The sequence below is a fragment of the Silurus aristotelis genome (assembly GCF_946808225.1).
Source record: "Silurus aristotelis genome assembly, chromosome: 7".
NCBI lineage: Eukaryota > Metazoa > Chordata > Actinopteri > Siluriformes > Siluridae > Silurus > Silurus aristotelis.
The window spans coordinates 27,052,976-27,070,532 of record NC_139580.1 but is presented as its reverse complement, the minus strand read 5'-3'; the positions used below and the strand labels follow the sequence as shown (position 1 = coordinate 27,070,532).

Here is a 17,557-nt window from a genome sequence, read left to right as displayed (position 1 = left end):
AATTAAATAAAAAATTGTCTTTGCACATTACACATGGCTTGTTATTCTTGCTGCTAAAAAGCGGTACAGCGGTACTGATATCTTCTAGTCTCCTATTATGCTCTTTTCTATCTTAAAATATAATTTGGTATATAATTGTAAATTGTAAACTTGGACTTAAATTTCAAGTGACATTAAAAGCCATTCAAAAAGTATTCAATTTAACCCCATGCTACCTTTTACATACTTATGAGAATGTATTGATAAAATAAATAAAGCAACACATGTTTAATAGGAAAAAAAAAAGACATACTGTATAAAGTACAACGTTTGGTTGCAGCATACCTATGGCAAAGTTTTACAATATTCTGACTATAGCACAAGCTAGGTGACACTTCCAGTGTTTTCCCTATCTTCTATCCTGTCTATCAATATTCTATCCTTCTATCATTATAGCTAATGGTCAGCTGGAAAGTAGCATGCTATTAGAGAATGATCTAGAAGCCTTTTGGGTTTTGTAGCATGGGCTTGCGTAGCAAAGGCTCATCAAGCCTTTTGACTGTGTTTATCTGTGAGGGGTGGTAGGGTAATTGATCAAATGGTGCAGGATCATTTTATCATATTGCTCTGGGGACAAATAGCTGGCTACTCTGGATAAGGCTGTTCAGCTCATAGATTATCTGGTGCTGTATTGTCTAGCAGACAGCCGCTTCCTTACACATTAAACTTTCTTTCGGCTTCTCCCATTAGGGGTTGCTACAGCGGATCATCCACATATTTAATTTGGCACATGTTTTACACTGGATACCCTTTCTAACACAACCCTCCCCATTTATCCGGGCTTGGGACCAGCACTGAGAGTGGCTGGGGTTGGTTCCCCTCGACCGGGGATCGAACCCGGGCTGCAGCGGTGAGAGCACAGCATCCTAACCACTAGACCACCAGGGACCCCCCCTTCCTTACACATTATCACCTTCACAGCACAGCTCTCCCAGTGTTTTTGCCACTTGTTTTTGCCACTAGATCTGTGCAATGGTGTCAAAGGCAATGTTTAAGCTGGATCTTCATCTTCGGGAAGATGACGAAGTCCGCAGGAGCCAAATCTGGCGAGTAGGATGGGTGTGGAAGTGAGATCAAGTTGTTTCCGGCAAAAAAACTCACGTGTGGGGAGAGCAGCATGGTCAGAATAGCATCAGTTGTATAGCTTCTGATGTACAAAGGATGATGTCTTTTGGCACATTGACTTTACAAGGTTGTTGCTTCCTGTGACTGTGCATGCAGCCTTGTGCTACCATCTGTGGGTGTGCTACAAAAACTAGTCTCAATCTTTTTGTTCCCTTTCAGGAACTTGAGCTACGTCAACAATGCTTTGGGAACGCCTCTGCGTGACCACATTCTGAACCACTTGTGTAATCTGGGAAGCATGTGGCGTCACCGGCGGGGTCAAGTAGCGACCAGAAAGCTACAAAAGTCAAGTCAAGTTTATTTCTATAGCGCTTTTCACACAGATATTTGAGTTTATGGAACCAGGAGCTACTGAGCAATTCATAAATAGCTCAACATTTGCGATCATCATAAATCCAACACCAGATTCTCCATGCCAGAGCCTTTAAACACTCAAAGAGATCCAATGTCAAAACTCCACATGAAGTGGAATCCAAATGGCGCTTGTACTTCTCTAGATGGTTTAGGATGTTTGTGGGGTCGGCATCTACTTCTTTAAAGGTCCACAATCTTCAAGAGGTCGGACGTGACGGGAGCTGGAGCAACCTCAGGATGCCTCGGGATGGGTAGAGAGAGAGAAGCAGTGGAGAGGAATTAGCGTAGCTCCTGTTCATGATATTAACAGGCACAAGTTGATAATGTGCATGTGATCAGATGTACTGAAGCAGATGGTTATTATGTTATGTGTGTTATGTGTAGGCCTTGCTAAAAAGATATGTCTTTAATCTGCACTTGACCTGGGAGAGTGTGTCTGAGCCCCGAACACTGTCAGGAAAACTAAAAATTTTAGGAGCTAAATGTGAGAATGTTCCACCACCTTTAGTGGACTTTGCTATTCTAGGAACTACTAGAAGTCCGGAGTTTTGAGATCTGAAGGAGCGTGACAGATTATAGCGTGTTAGAAGACTATAAAGTTAAATAGAAGCCAAACCATTTAGTGTTTTGTAGGTAAGAAGTAGTTGTTTGTAGTCGATTCGAAACTTAACAGGTAACCAGTGTAGGGATGATAAGATTAGGGTTCAATTATCATATTTTCTCGACCTTGTGAGAACTTTGGCTGCTGCATTCTGGACTGTAGCTTGTTTATTGATGATGCAGGACAACTAGTAATGCATTACAATAGTCCAGTCTGGATATCATGAATGCATGGACGATCTTTTCTGCATCAGATATAGATAACATGTTTCTTAGCTTAGCAATATTTCTAAGGTGAAAAAAGGCTGTTTTTGTAATATATATGATATGAATTTTAAAAGACAAGTTGCTGTCTAAAATAACTCCCAGGTCTTTTACTGTTGAACTAGTAGTCACAGAAAATCCATCTAAATGTTGGTTGAAATGCTGGAGCTTCTGTGTACTGATTTTTAGGCCGAGCAAAATCTTAGTCCTATCAAGATTTAATAATAGAGAGTTATGAGTCATCCAATCTTTTAATTGTTTGACACACTCAAAAAGAAAGTTTAATGTGTAAGGAAGGGGCTGCCTGCTAGACAATACAGCACCAGATAATCTATGAGCTGAACAGCCTCATCAAGCCAATTGACCTGTATCGTCTGGTTTCGATGAGATATATAGTTGGGTATCATCAGCATAACAGTGGAGTTAATCACATGCCTTCTAATAATATTTCTCAAGGGAAACATGTTTATTGTAAAAAGCAGGGGCTCTAGAACTGAACCTTGTGGCACCCCATCATTTACTTGCATTAACCTGGATAGTTCTCTATTTAAATCTACGAAATGGTAACGATCAGACAGGTAGGATTTAAACCAGCTTAATGCCTGTCCCTGAATGCCGATGTAATTTTGTAAGCAATGTAGGAGAACATGATCTATAGTGTCGAATGCAGCACTAAGATTTAGCAGAACTAACAGATAGATGTTGCCTTGGTCTGAAGCTAAAAACAGGTCATTAGTGATTTTAACTAGAGCAGTTTCTGTGCTATGATGGTGCTTAAAAGCTGGCTACAAAAGCACATGCAGTGGAGACCCTGCTAGCTTCTGTTTTCCAGAAAGCGTTCTGTGTGTCTCGCTAGGTTTCGCTATGGCAAGCCAAAAAGGTAAGAAGGTAATGGTAAAATGTATGCAATACTTTAGTCTGTTTCTTACTCCTTGCCCCCGTTTAATCATGGGGGTGTCGCGTGTCAGGGGCGGAGCATGCTCGGTCGGCTCTCGAGGGAGCTGACTGCCTGCATTGTGTACGCAAGTCTTTGCGTATGCTCCACACCCGGAGAGCGCTCTTTGAGGTGGGAGCTCTTGCCAGCATTCCTCGCGGTTCTAGTCCTGCTTCTGCCAAGGCAGAGTGGTGGTTAGCTTTGTGGGGCTTGCAGATGGATCAGGTAGAGGGACTTGCTAGATCCAGTGCCTTTTTTTCAGGGATCAGAAGCCCGCTCTTTGGCAGTTTCTTCTGCCCCGTGGAGAGGAAGCGGTCCACGGTCCTAATCCCCCTTCTCAGAAAATGAGACTTGTGGACTTGTGTTTAACAGTTTCTGATTTTATTGACAGGGACAGAGCTTTTCTCTTGGACGTTCGATGTTGTGCCAACTGGCCTGCAGATTCCAGTAGACCAAAAAGCAGTCGGTGGCGTTCAAGCGATTAATTCCCCAACCCTTTCATTGGTTTGCTAGGTGGACGCAACCCTAGCCAGGTGCGAGTTTACATTGTGAGGTCCAGAGACAGAGTGTCGCCACTTGCACTCCCCCGCTAAGGACTCTATGTCTAGGAAGTGACGGATCTGAGGACCATCATCTTTAATAACATCGTTAATAATTCCTGACCATACAGGACCTCTGAGGGGCCCCGCTGGGGAGGGGTGGCATACACCTTAATACACTGTGCCCGCTTCTCCTCAGTGCCCTCAGGAGATTGTTTGGTTAATGCTGCCACTCTTGGTGTTTCAGGGCACAGCGGTCTCCAGTGAGTGCCGCCCTCAGCTTTTGCCTGGGAACGTAGCGGTGTTGGGTGGCCCGCGGCATCCCAGGAGGCCTCTAGAACACTCTAGCTCTCTAGCTGCTCTAGGCATGCCATAGGACATTCTCGAGAGACTGATTCCCTTAGTAGCCTATCTGGCAGCCTGGAAAATCCTGCCAAATGTGTCTCCATAGGCCCTGCACACCGTAGATAGAGGCTACAAGATTCGGTTCAGGTCTCTTCCACCTCGGTTCAACAGGGTGTTTCCCACTCTGGTCATGCAACAAGAAGTAAACACTCTAATAAGAAAGGTGGCCATCGAGGTGGTCCCTTCCCCTGACAGAGAGTTCGGGTTCTACAGCTGGTACTTCATAGTTCCCAAAAAGGATGGGGGGCTGCGTCCCATTTTAGATCTCACTCATGAAGCTTAGGTTTAATATGCTTACGGAATTAACAAGTCATGTCTTAAATCAGGTCCAAGGACTAGTTCGTTCCGATAGATCTGAGGGACGCATACTTCCATATACCCATTTTCCTCCACACAGGAAGTTCCTGAGAATTGCTTTTGTGGGCGAAGCTTAACAATATCAGGTTTTTCTTGCACATGCAGCTCTTGCTCCTCTAAACCGCATACTGTATTAGATCGACGATTGTTTGACTTTGCATTTAGATGTTGTTCTCGCCCACATGAAGACGTTGGGCTTAAGAATAAAAGCCAATAAAAGTGTGCTTTCTCCAGTACAGAGGACCACCTATCTAGGCATAGTATGGGATTCAACCACAATGCAGGTGAACTTGTCTCCTGCTTGAATCGAGTCAATCCTCACGGCTGTCAAGAGAGTAAGAGAAGGCCAGTCACTCACTGTAAAGCAATTTCAAAGACTGCTCGATTTGATGGCAACTACGTCCAATGTGATATCTGTTTGCCCTTCTGCACATGAGACCCCTGCAGTGGTGGCTCAGAACGGGAGGGTTTTCCAAGGAGGTGCAACCCGTGCCGCATGATCAAAGTCATGCGGCAAACCTTCAGGCTTTAGACATGTGAAAGAAACCATGGTTCCTGTCACAGGGCCCCATGTTGGAAGCTCCTTGTCGTCACATAACATTAATGACAGATGCCTCCCTCATGGGCTGGGTGGCCACTCCACCCAAGGTCTATGGAAAGGGCCTCTCTTGAGGCACATCAACTGCCTGGAGATGCTGGCCATGCTTCTAGTGCTAAAGCATTTCCTCCCAGACATGAGGGGTCATCCTGTAGGCCCAAAGGATGCTGCTCACTGTGGGCAGTATACATCCCAGGGTGCCTAAACCAGGTAGCAGATGCCCTTTTGAGGCAAGAGCCAAGGCCTGGGGAATAGAGGCTCCACCCTGAAGTGGTGAAGCAAATATGGAGGAAGTTTTACAGAGCACAACCTGTTTGTGACTAGAGAGATTTTGCACTGTTCTCTCCGGTTTTCCTTTATTTACCCAGCTCCTCTTGGACTGGACTCCGAGGCCATGCCTGTATACCCCCCATTGCTATGCTTCCGGGACATCTGGAGAGAGTTTACCAGTATGGAGTCTGTCTTCTTCAAGTAGCCCCTACCCAATTGTGACATCCTAACTGGTAATGATGCCTAAATTAGGCGTCTAGATACATAAGACTAGTTGCTAGAGCTATTTCTGATCCCCAGCTGCCCAGTTATTCTACATATACTCAAGACTTAATGGTGTACATGTATAACTTAGACAGTATTAGACATGTGTTTGCATTTGCAGCCCATATCCTACCTCCAGCTGAGAGGAAGTATTCAGCTGTTGTAAAAGAAATACTTGAATAAGCAAAGAAGTATGTTCCTTTGCGGGCCATTTATCTGCTCAGGAACTTATTACAATATTGCCATAAACAGAAACAGATTGTATGAATAACCAGCTGGTCAGTGAACCTCCTGTCCTACTCAGACTGTATTTAATTAACGTTTAAACTTTTAAATGATTTATGGCAATTGATTCTGATCAGGGAAATGTATGATAAGTTTTGTTTTCAGTTATTTATAAATATAATAATTGTATTAAATATACGTAGATATAATTAATTATATCATAACTTTTCTGTTGTAAGTATTATGTACTTTCTAAGTTTGACAATATTGTAAAACAAGCTGTACAATCTTATGTACAGCATATATTGACCAACAACGATATCACCAAACTCTATCACCATAAGTTTTGTTTTTTTACATTTACATTTACATTTGCATTTAGCAGACGCCCTTGTCCAGAGCGACGTACAAAAGTGCTTTGAGTCTCTAGCATTTAATAAATCAACACTGGTACGCTAGATTACAAACTTAATATAAATATAATTCTTGAATTCTACAAAGCAAACTTGGAAAGTGCTTAATTTGAGTGTTTCCGGAAGAGGTAGGTCTTCAACCGGTGCCAGAATAGAGAAGAGGCTTAAAGTATACTTACCACTCATTCTGAAAGAAGGTGGTACCAGTCGAGTAGTGCTGAAGGATCTTAGACAATGTGGTGCAGTGTGAGGTGTGATGAGGTCTCTGAGGTAAGATGGTGCTGGTCCACTGATGCTTGTAGGCAAGCATCCGTGTTTTGAATCTGATATGTGCAGCTACTGGTTTTTAATTTTTAGTTATAATACTGGCCCTGTCTCATTTTTATTTGGTCTTAAACTTGACTTAGCCTAAAACTCTTGTCTTAGACTTGACAATGGAGGTCTCAACTACAGCACAATGAGCAAAGAAATATAAAGCCCAGGTCCAGATAAGAACCAGACTTCTCAAGATTTCACATCAATTCCCCAGAAAGTACTTCTTATCATAGTGGTAAACACTTTATAGTAACTCCCTGGTGGCTCTAAAAAGGAGTGGAGATTTATCATGGGAATAGTAAATGGAATGAATGCTTAAGTTAAATAGATGCAGAGGTGACACCCCGAAGGCCTCCTTTAGATTATTGCCCCACTTTAAGTTTCCACTTGTGATTTCACCACTAATTAGTGCATCTCTGCAAACCTAGAACTCTGTAGTCTGTTCTGTAAACGCTCAGGTCATGAAGCTTGGTTTATAGAGGCCTTAATGTATGGAATCTGCTCAAATGATGGTCTATTGTACACTGAAACATTGCACTAAGTAACTGTATCAGCAAGATGATGTTCCAAAGATGGAATGTCGTGACATGGAATTGCTGTTACTTTAGTAAACTATACCAAGTTGTCAGAAATCCACAGCCAATGTTTCTTGTCACATTTTATTTGAATTTTGTAAGAAGGGAATCAGATCCAGAAGGGTTTATCTTAGCATTCATTTCACCTTTTGCAGGCAAAACGCTGTGTTAGTTAACTTAGCCGGTGATGGGAAGAAGTCTTGCATAAATTAGGTCTAAAAGGTTAAAGATGATGTGTCTGTAGACCACCTATATGGTAGAAAGACTTTGTCTCAATCTAATAATATCAATAAAGTAATACAAATGCAATGAATATACTCTTTCATAGTACATGTAGTACTCAAATTTAGAGAAAGAACAAGCTTGGCAGTGATATGCTATGCGTAATATTTTAGTTATTTTTTGTAAGGGGTTTTGCAAATGTGGCAAATCTTAGGATTACTGAGCAACTTTAATTTCCCCTGAAGTTCTAATTTCTTGTATAGTATTTGAAAAATAAGAGGAAAAATTGGGGTTGGGGTTTGTTTCAATATGATTATGTGTTCATTTGCCAGATGGCAAAAACTAGACAAAAGATATATACAGACGCTCCCCACCTTACGAATGATATGATAATATGATAACTGATTCATGTAATGTCTTCATAAACTATTCACATTCACACCCTATTAAATTTATTCATTTATTTATTCGTTCCATTATTCAGCCATTCATTCATTCATTCATTCATTCATTCATTGTTATATTATTCATCAATAATATACTTAACAGTTACACATAATAAATAAATGAATGTTATAATATTTAAAAGGAAATCCACTCATAAAGGTCTTCTTATTAAACGGGGCAATAATACATTATACCCCAATATTATACCCCAAACATCACCTGTAATGAAACTGTGGTACTGATTTGCAAAGAATTTACCTTTATTGATTTTACATTTCTTCTCAGGTGTTGTCAGACAGGTGAAGCCCCTGGTTGGCCCTTTGAAAACGGTTCTGAAGCTCGCCATGAATTACGTCACAAATGGAGTCATCTCTTATCGGAACATCATCAACGTTCACATCTATGTCTCTGAATTCTGGTTTTAAATGGACAGCACCTATTTTTCACGTAGATTTCTATTTTTGAGCCTTAATTATGCACTCTAAAAATTGTCGAAATGTTTGCATGCCACAATCTAATACAGAGTATAATAATAATAGCTAAACCTTTATTTTGATAATGTAGTTTAGACTGTCTATAAAACATTCACGAAGCAGTGTAACATAACCATATTTAAACAGCATGTCATAAACCGTATCAGTAGAGTCCACACGGGCTGGATTTGAAATTGTTTGAGAAGTAAAAAGATGAGTTGGGAATCCGTTTTTATCAACAATTTATATATTGGATTGTTCAGATAAAATGAAAGCAAACAAATGTGATATGTGACTTCTGATAGTCTGTGATAGTCAGTAATGTTATAGATTATCTACGAAACATAAGCAACCTTAAATTCTTTACTTGTTGCTTGAATGTATTGATGTCCTCATTCTTCACAGCTAAATCAGTCATTTTTTCACAAATTTGTTTAAGGTTTTACTCAATATGTCCACAAGTTATTTTTACACAAATAGAGACGTGGCTCTGTTAATTCCTTTTCATGTTTGTCATTGTGTTGTATTAATTCTCATTCATTCACACATCAACCAATCATTAATCAACCAATTAATCAATCAATTAATCAATCAATCAACTTTTATCCTGGTCAGGAACAATTATTAATTCATGTAGGTTTTTTCTGAATCTGTTTTGGGGAATTAGACTGAGACACTGGGAGTAATAAACAAACATAACATTATTACATTATAACATTAGAACTGGTGAAGTCAATAACAATGATGATCTCTTCATCATGGCACTTGTTAGTCGGTGGGATATTTTAGGCAGCAAGTGAACATTTTGCCCTAAAAGTTGACATGTTAGAAGCAGGAAAAATGGGCAAGTGTAAGGATGTGAGTGAGTTTGACAAGTGCCAATTTGTGATGTCTAGACGACTGGGTCAGAGCATCTACCAAACTGCAGCTCTTGTGGGATGTTCCCGGTCTGCAGTGGTCAGTATATATCAAAAGTGGTCCAAGGAAGCAACAGTGGTGAACCGGCGACAGGGTCAAAGGTGACTAAGGATAATTGATGCATGTGGGCAGCTAAAGCTGGTTCATATAGTCCAATCCAACAGACGAGCTCCTGTAGCTCAAACTGCTGAAGAAGTTAATTTCCGACAGGTCACGACTGTTTTGGCATCAAAAGGGAGCCCAACACAATATTAGGTGGTCATAAGTTTATGCCTGATTTGTGGCCATAAAGTGTTTGGTGTAAGCTAGTTTTTTAAAAGCGGGTGGACTCATGCTATTGCCATGATGCTATGATGCTACTGTATGAATTTAATTTAATACAGTTGTACTTGTATAGCGATTTTAACAATAGACAATTATCCCAAAGCAGCTGCACAGAGATAAAGCAGTTCTAAAAGAATGTATGTTTCTTCTTCTTCTTCTTCTTCTTCTCCCATTAGGGGTCGACACAGCGGATCATCCGTCTCCATACCTGTCCTCTACATCTGCCTCTTTCAAATCAACTACCTGCATGTCTTCCTTCAACACATACATAAACCTCCTCCTTAGTCTTCCTCTTTTCCTCCTTCCTGGTAGCTCCATTCTCAGCATTCTCCAACCGATATACCCCATGTCCCTCCTCTGCACATGTCCAAACCATCTCAATCTCGCCTTCCTCACCTTGTCTCCAAAACGTCTTACATGCTCTGTCCCTCTAATTAACTTCTAATCTTGTCCATCGTCATCACTCCCAACAAAAACCTCGACATCTTCAGCTCTGCTACCTCCAGCTCCACCTCCTGTCTTTTACATAATGCCACATTCTCTAAACCAAATAAGTTCATTCCTTATAATTTAAGTTTATCTTTAATGAGTGAACCAGTGGTGACTGTGGCAAGAAAAAACTCCCTGAGATGGCAAGAGGAAGAAACTTTAAAAGGAAACAGACTCAAATGAAATCCGTCCTTATCCACTCATTACAGTTCCATCATTGTTGAGCTGTTCAGTGAAAGGCGATTAAATGCAACTGTGGTCCTGAGCCATTTTAGTAGACTGTTGATATTAATTACAGAGTGATTGATTCATTAATTAATTACAGAGTTGCTCAGTAATTTAATAGATCTTTACGCTATTCATGTGGAACCATTCCCAGCCCCAAATGAAGAGGACTCCATCCACAGGAAGACTGCTCACTAGTAGAGATAATGAATGTTCATTCACTAATTGTACACTCCAGTAAACTAGTATTCGTTTCATTATACATGTATCAATAAAACAAATGTTATGTTTAAGTTGTTTTCCAATAATTATATATATATCCTGACCTCAGTAATCTATAGTCGAAATAAACTACTCAAACCGCAAATTCCCCACACACTATTAGTGTCCTGGTAAAAATGAGTAATTTAATTATTACACAGGCTTACAATTTGACCATAATTTAGTTGGTTTGTTTCAAATCATTACTAAATCAAACTTTCCATGTAACTTGGCTTGGTTGTCTGCACAAATAATAAAAGGTCTCTGTTTTTTCTCACTGGTCAATTTAAGACATGCATAAATGCCAAAAAATGTCCACAAGTTCCACAATCCTGTTGTTTGCATACTGAGCGTGATCATTATAGTGTATGCTATGCAAACTCGCATTACCAAGTTAAGTTCTGCACTGGAAAATGCATATGGTAAAGGAGGTTTAGAAAGCTTATGTGCGACCACATCCCTGCCAGCGGGGGCCACTGAACCGAGACTGTCTTTTCTCAATGTCGGGGGACATGAGGCAAGCAGCCTTAGCTCATTTGAGCAGATGGAGGGACTAGTCTGAACCATGGCTGGTTAATCATCACTGTGGTTGGGACGAAACCATTGCTGACCAGCACTTCAATGAAGAAGCATAATGCCCTCGACATAGCTCATACTGCGGGGTTTTTCTCATCCATGGAGAGCAAGCATTCCAGAAAGCACAGTTTTCTCATAAATGCTGTCTACCAACACATGGGAATACACTTTTGCATATGGTTTAGGTTAAAAGTTGCAAATTGAAGTTATACAAATATTTAACAGGATAGCAAAGATTTTTGCTTAATTAATGCATTACTGTATATTTTACATTGAAGGTTGTTTTGACAAAAATTTGTAAAAAAGATTTTACAATAGAAACAATCGCCTCAGCTATTAAAATGTGAAAACCAACAAGGAGAAACATGAGCATGTGTGGAGTAAAGTAGAGCCCAATTTTCCTCCATTCTGCTATGTGAAGAGCTGCTGGTAGTTGCCACAAGAGCAATCAAATTGTCACTGAATTATTGCAGGGCAGCAAACCCAATGGAAGCATGTGTGTGTGTGTGTGTGTGTGTGTGTGTGTGTGTGTGTGTGTGTGTGTGTGTGTGTGTGTGTGTGTGTTGATATACTATGTTGTGGCCAGGTGGTGGTCTGGCCGTGCGTATGTAGGCGTATACGTGTGTGTGTGTGTGTGAGTGTGTGTAGTGGTCAGAGCACAGGAGGAAAGAGGGTTTTTTGGCTGTGGAGAGTAGTGAAAAAAGAAAGATGGAGAGGAGAGTGAAAAGAGAGAGAGAGAGGGAACGAGGGAGTGTAAAGTCCAGCTTTTCCAGGGTCGGTTGGGAAAAGGTCCCAGTTCTGGGCTAACAGACTATATAGGGTCATCCTAGTCTCTCCCACACACACACACACACACACACACACTTAGACACACACACAGGCAAAGTGCATTCATATGCACAGTGTAGGCACACACAGTCTGCGCACGTGTGCTCACACACACACACACACACACACACACACACACACACACACACACACACACACACACACACACACACACACACACACACACACACACACACAAACACCCTCTGCTTTTTCCTGGCCAGAACCCCTGTCCCCCACCGCAACACATGTTTTAAGATACAAGTGAGTTCTTTTAATAAAAATGCGAGAGTATTTCTCTTCTGGTTTTTCTAACCATTGTTTCTCATTATGTTAAACACAAAACTGCTACTTTTATACATGAAAAACATACAGCCTGTTGTGGATGCTTTTCAAACATTTAATCCCTAAAGGCAAGGAAACACTCTTTTTGTGAATGCATTTAAATGTGGATGCAGTGTCGATTTTTTACATGAATGCATGTGGAATAATTTTTTTTGGAAGATGAGCCAAGATTTATCCAATGCAACTAATAAGGAACAGCCTATGCTGCATATCCTAACTGAATCAGTTGTGTATTTTATATTGCAGAAGGACAAATACGTAATAGAAAAAGAATAGGACACTTGCGAGTCAGGGATTTCTAACTAATCAGTTAAAAACTTAAAAATATCTGTTAAATCAGAGATATATTTTTATTGTTGTCTAATGTAAAACGATGTTCTCTTCAAACACAACAGATCCATAATGATTAAGGCATAGAAAAAAGAATATACAATTTACTATCCTACCCAACTAGCCCAAAAAAAAAAAGTTCCAAAAGAAATGGCGTCAGATTACCCCAATTTTAGTATTTACATGGTTATTTACAGTGCCAAACAAAAGGTTTAAGGGGGTTTAAGGGGGTGAAAACAACCCCTGTTCAAACAAACAAACAATAGTTCTGACAATCTCCAAAACCTTCTTAACACCAAAAATAAATATGAATATTAAATATGCATATTCTTACTGAATATGCTGAATAAATGGCACAAAGAGACAAGATGCCTTTTAAAGTGTCAACCACCAATCAGGAGACAGCAGCAATTAGCCTGCAGGAGCCAATCGGATGGTGTTTCCGGTCTGATTCAGATTCCCACAAATTCAACACAGTCTGATTTAGATTTAAACAATCTTTTACTGATTGACATGTTTGCAATGACATACTTTTTTGCATCATTTGCTATTAGAATTCTTCAATTTATTCCATTTGTTTGACCCACATTAACAAAAAACAAAAACAAAACCGAGTGCTAATTGTACAGCAGCCCAACAGGTGGCAGACACACACAACGCTAGTCCTTTTTTTGGCATCGCTTATCACATCACACACTCTCCCAATTACAAGATTCCCAGAGGCTTCTGGAATTGAAAGTGAGAGTGTTACCCAGCATCTTCAAATCAGATGCCCACATTTATTTAACTTACAGCTCCAAGGCTAACCAACTCCAACCAGTTCTAGCTAGAGCCACGCAGAAGTACACACTAGATCCTTCAGGAACTGTGGCATGGTTTACTGGGACATTTATAGCCCACACTTATAAAAAAGTCATAATTAAAACAAGTGGCTTTCTTAGGATGTCCTTGCAGCTGCTAAATCGGGGGGAAAAAAACCCTCAATTGTGCCCCGTAATTTCGCAGGATACTTTTTGTTGCCCTGAGGCGATTATTTTACATTTGTAAGTCTATACAAATTTAGTTTGACTTTGACAAGGTGTCGACAAGATGATAGCAGGTTATACTGAAGAATGTGCAGTTTATTTGATATATGAGGTGAAACAAAAATTTTATGTACATAGAGTTTTAAATAGTAAATCATTAAATTCAATACATTTTTATTTGTATAGCGTGTTTAACAATAAACATTGTCTCAAAGCAGCTTTACACCGATAAAGCGGTGATAAAAATTAATAAGACGTTCTTTATGTGTAAGTTTGTCCCTGATAAGCGAGCCGGTGGCAATTGTGGAGAAATTCTGACTCAAGAGAAACTCAAGAGAAACCTTGAGAGAAACCAGACTCCAGAGGAAACCCATCCTCATCTGGGTTGCACCAAATGTCTATTTATTACAGATAAACAATGTTGAGGTGCAGTGATGGTGATCAGATGCAAAATCTAGTCCTGTGTCACCAGTCAGCAGACAGTTGACATTAACTACAGTCCAAATCCAAATCCTCAAAGCTCCCGTTCTTACTCCGTAATTTCATTGATCCCCAGGCCGTTGATGAGAAACCATCCCCAGCTGCACAGAGTGGACTCCAGTCGAAGAAAACACCATACATAGGCAGGCTGGATGAAGCGGGCAGATCCGAGGAGGGGAGAGGGGCAGAAACAGTGGTCACTGGGACCTCAGGAGCATGTTTAACTCGATCAAGAGAGAGAGAGAACGAGAGAGGGGTGACAGGGAGAGTAAGATATAGATCATTAAGTATCCTTATCGTTATATAAAAGTTACTTACACTGTGCAGTTGGGGATTTTGCCAAGACTCGCTATGGCTGCATAACTAAAAAGGAGAACCAGAAGGTAACACAGACATGATGGATCTCTGGGATAAGAGGCGACCCACCACACCACCGTCAACAAACCTGAGTGAACGTGTGAGTGAGGGGACGACAGCATACAAACATCCTAGTTTACGAACACTCTATATACATGATTCCTTCAGATTTGCTCCTTTAACTAAGAAAAACATACAGATAAAAAGCTTGACTAAATAAATATTTTTTATCCTTAACTTGAACACTAAGACTGTGTCTGAGTCCTGAACACTAATTGGAAGGCTGTTTCATAACTGTGGGGTTTATAACAGAAAGATCTGCCCCCTGCTGTAGTCTTCATTATTTGAGGTACTAACAAATAACCTGCCTCTTTTGATCTAAGTAGGTGTGGGGGGTCATACTGGTACAGAATTTCACTCAGATACTGTGGTGAGCATCCTGTAATGACATCATATTTCTAATTTGAGCAAAATTTCTAAGGTGAAAGAAGGCGATCCTGGTAATGTTATTATCATATAACATGAGCTTTAAAGGAAAGACTCGGGTTAATAATCACACCAAGGTCTTTGACTGCTGAACACAGTGAGACAGAAACACCATCCAGAGATGCTACGTAATCGGGAAAAGGTTGCTTCTAGCTGCATATGGTCCTAGAAAAAGTACTTCCGTCTTATCCAAGTTGAGCAGAAGAAAGTTATCAAGCATCCACTGTCTAATGTTCTTTACACACTCCTCAACATTTTTAAGCTGATTTCTCTCATCTTGCTTTGCTGAAACATACAACTGTGTATCATCAGCATAGCAATGGAAACTATGTTTATGTATAATTTCACCCAGAAGAAGCATATATATATATATATATATATATATATATATATATATATATATATATATATATATATATATATATATATATATATATATATATAGTGTTTATAAAGTGTTTGTTTAAGGAAAAAGGTTTATTAGTATATTTTATTGGTAGTATAAATGGGTATAAATACACGTGAAAAATGAGAAGAAGATTTCAGCAGTGAGCAGTGAGATCCTTCTATACTTTACTGGCATCACCAAACCTACAGTTTTGATTTTCCTAGTCTGAAAAACAAACATTTAGCTGTGTCATAGTTTTGTTTTGTCTGAGGTGGTAAATACACACCCAGTCATTTTCCCATGAGTTGTGTGTCATACGTCTCAAAATATTGGACCACTTTCCTCCACTTCGGAATTCCGAATTCTAGACATAACGGCAAACAACTGAAGTATGTATCATGTTCATTTTTAATTGTATTAATACAATTTGTGATATTGTTTGTATGTGTGTCTTGACATTTTATCATTTGAGAGATGTTTTCAGCTTACTTTATCATTGACATTAACATTAATAAACAAATACATTTAAAAAAATTTTAGCATATTTTGATTTTACTATTTGTTCAGAATGGGCATTCTGGTGTTCCTCGTTTCATGGTTTATTTTTCAGCATCCAGATATTATATCCAGATTTTGGTCTGTGAATGCTATTAGTTGTAGTAGATTTGCCTGCTATTTACAGTATAGGAAATGTGCCTTTTCTCTTATATAAGGAAGACTGTTATAAGAAAATGAATAGTAATGAAAGAGTGCACCCCTGGTGCATTAAGACAAGTCTAAGTATTGTCAAAGGTATTGGGAAACCTGACTTTTTCAGCTATATGTGGTCCTTCTCCAAACTGTTACCACAAAGTTGAAGGCACACACTTTGATAGGATGCCTTTGGATGCAGTAGCATTCAATTTTCACTTCACTTCACTTCACTTCACTTCACTTCACTTCACTTCACTTCACTTCACATGACCCTGTTCCAGTATGACAATGTCCCTGTGCATGAAGCCAGCTTTAAAAAGGTGAGGAAAGGTAATAGCTTAGTGTTAAAGTCATTGGACTTTGCATCTAAAGGTCATAAGTTCAAATTCCACCCACACAAAGCTGGCACTCATGGGCCCCTGAGTAAGGCCCTTAACCCCATAGCTGCTCGGTTGTATGGATGAAATAAGTGTAAGTCGCTCTGGATAAGAGCGCCTGCCGAATGAAGTAAATGTATAAACATATGGTTTACATGGGTTGGTGTAGAAGATCATACCTGGCCTTCTATAGCACTCGGAACTCAAGCCTACTGGATGATCGGGATAAATTGCATTTCATTAGCTCTGTACTTGTACAATGACAGTAAAGTTATTATAACTTGATAGTATAAAAATATAACAAAATATATTATTATAACTTTTTAAATTATATATAAAGTAATCTAATCTAATCTAACCTAATCTAATATAATTGGAACGCTTACTGCACCCCAGGCCTTCTCACCTCACCTACAGTGGCTTAATAAACACCAATCTTCACAAGCACACACCTATTGATCTTAACAGAGCAAACAAAGAAATATCAGTGAAGGGAGTACTGGAAATAGTCCACTTAGCTGAAGTGAGGTTCTTGAGAAGGGTAGCAAGAAATACGGGAAACAGCAGGGAACGCGGGATCCGTGAGAAGTCCAAGTAATCTGAGGTATGCATACTGTAGATCGGACAGCGAGTGAAGGGGATCTTTTGAAGGATTCTCGATCAGGGGAAACAGGTGTAGGTGATTAGTAGGAGGGAGAGGCTGAGCGGGAGTGTTAAGCGCGGCTGGTGGTTCTTTTACAGTAATGGCAAAAGATTCTGTCAGGCAGCAGATTTGTCGAAAAAAATTAGCCTAACGCAAGATAAAAAACAGGCAATGGTCAGACAACGAACAAACAATGCGAACCAGACAAGGCCAAAAAATGTGAAAATCAAAATGGAAAACCACACAGATAATGAAAATCCACAGAGTTGGTAAAACATTTACATTATAGCATTTGCCAGATGCAGCTATCCAGATAGACTTACAACTGAGCATTTGAGGGTAAAGAGCCTGTCTCAAGGGCCCAGCAGAGTTAGCTTGGTGGTGCTAAGCACC

General features: G+C 39.9%; 1 protein-coding gene across 2 annotated transcripts in view; it reads left to right on the top strand.

Annotated features, from left to right (window-relative positions):
• The window catches only part of fbln1 (fibulin 1), a 39,310-nt gene extending 30,386 nt beyond the window's left edge, over positions 1–8,924 (top strand). For both annotated transcript variants that reach the window (XM_083546315.1, XM_083546316.1), the window contains exon 17: positions 8,232–8,924. In XM_083546315.1, coding sequence (XP_083402441.1) covers positions 8,232–8,371 — 140 coding nt within the window. In that variant the 3' untranslated portion in view covers positions 8,372–8,924. The remainder of the gene's footprint in view (positions 1–8,231) is intronic.
• The last annotated feature ends 8,633 nt before the right edge of the window (positions 8,925–17,557 follow it).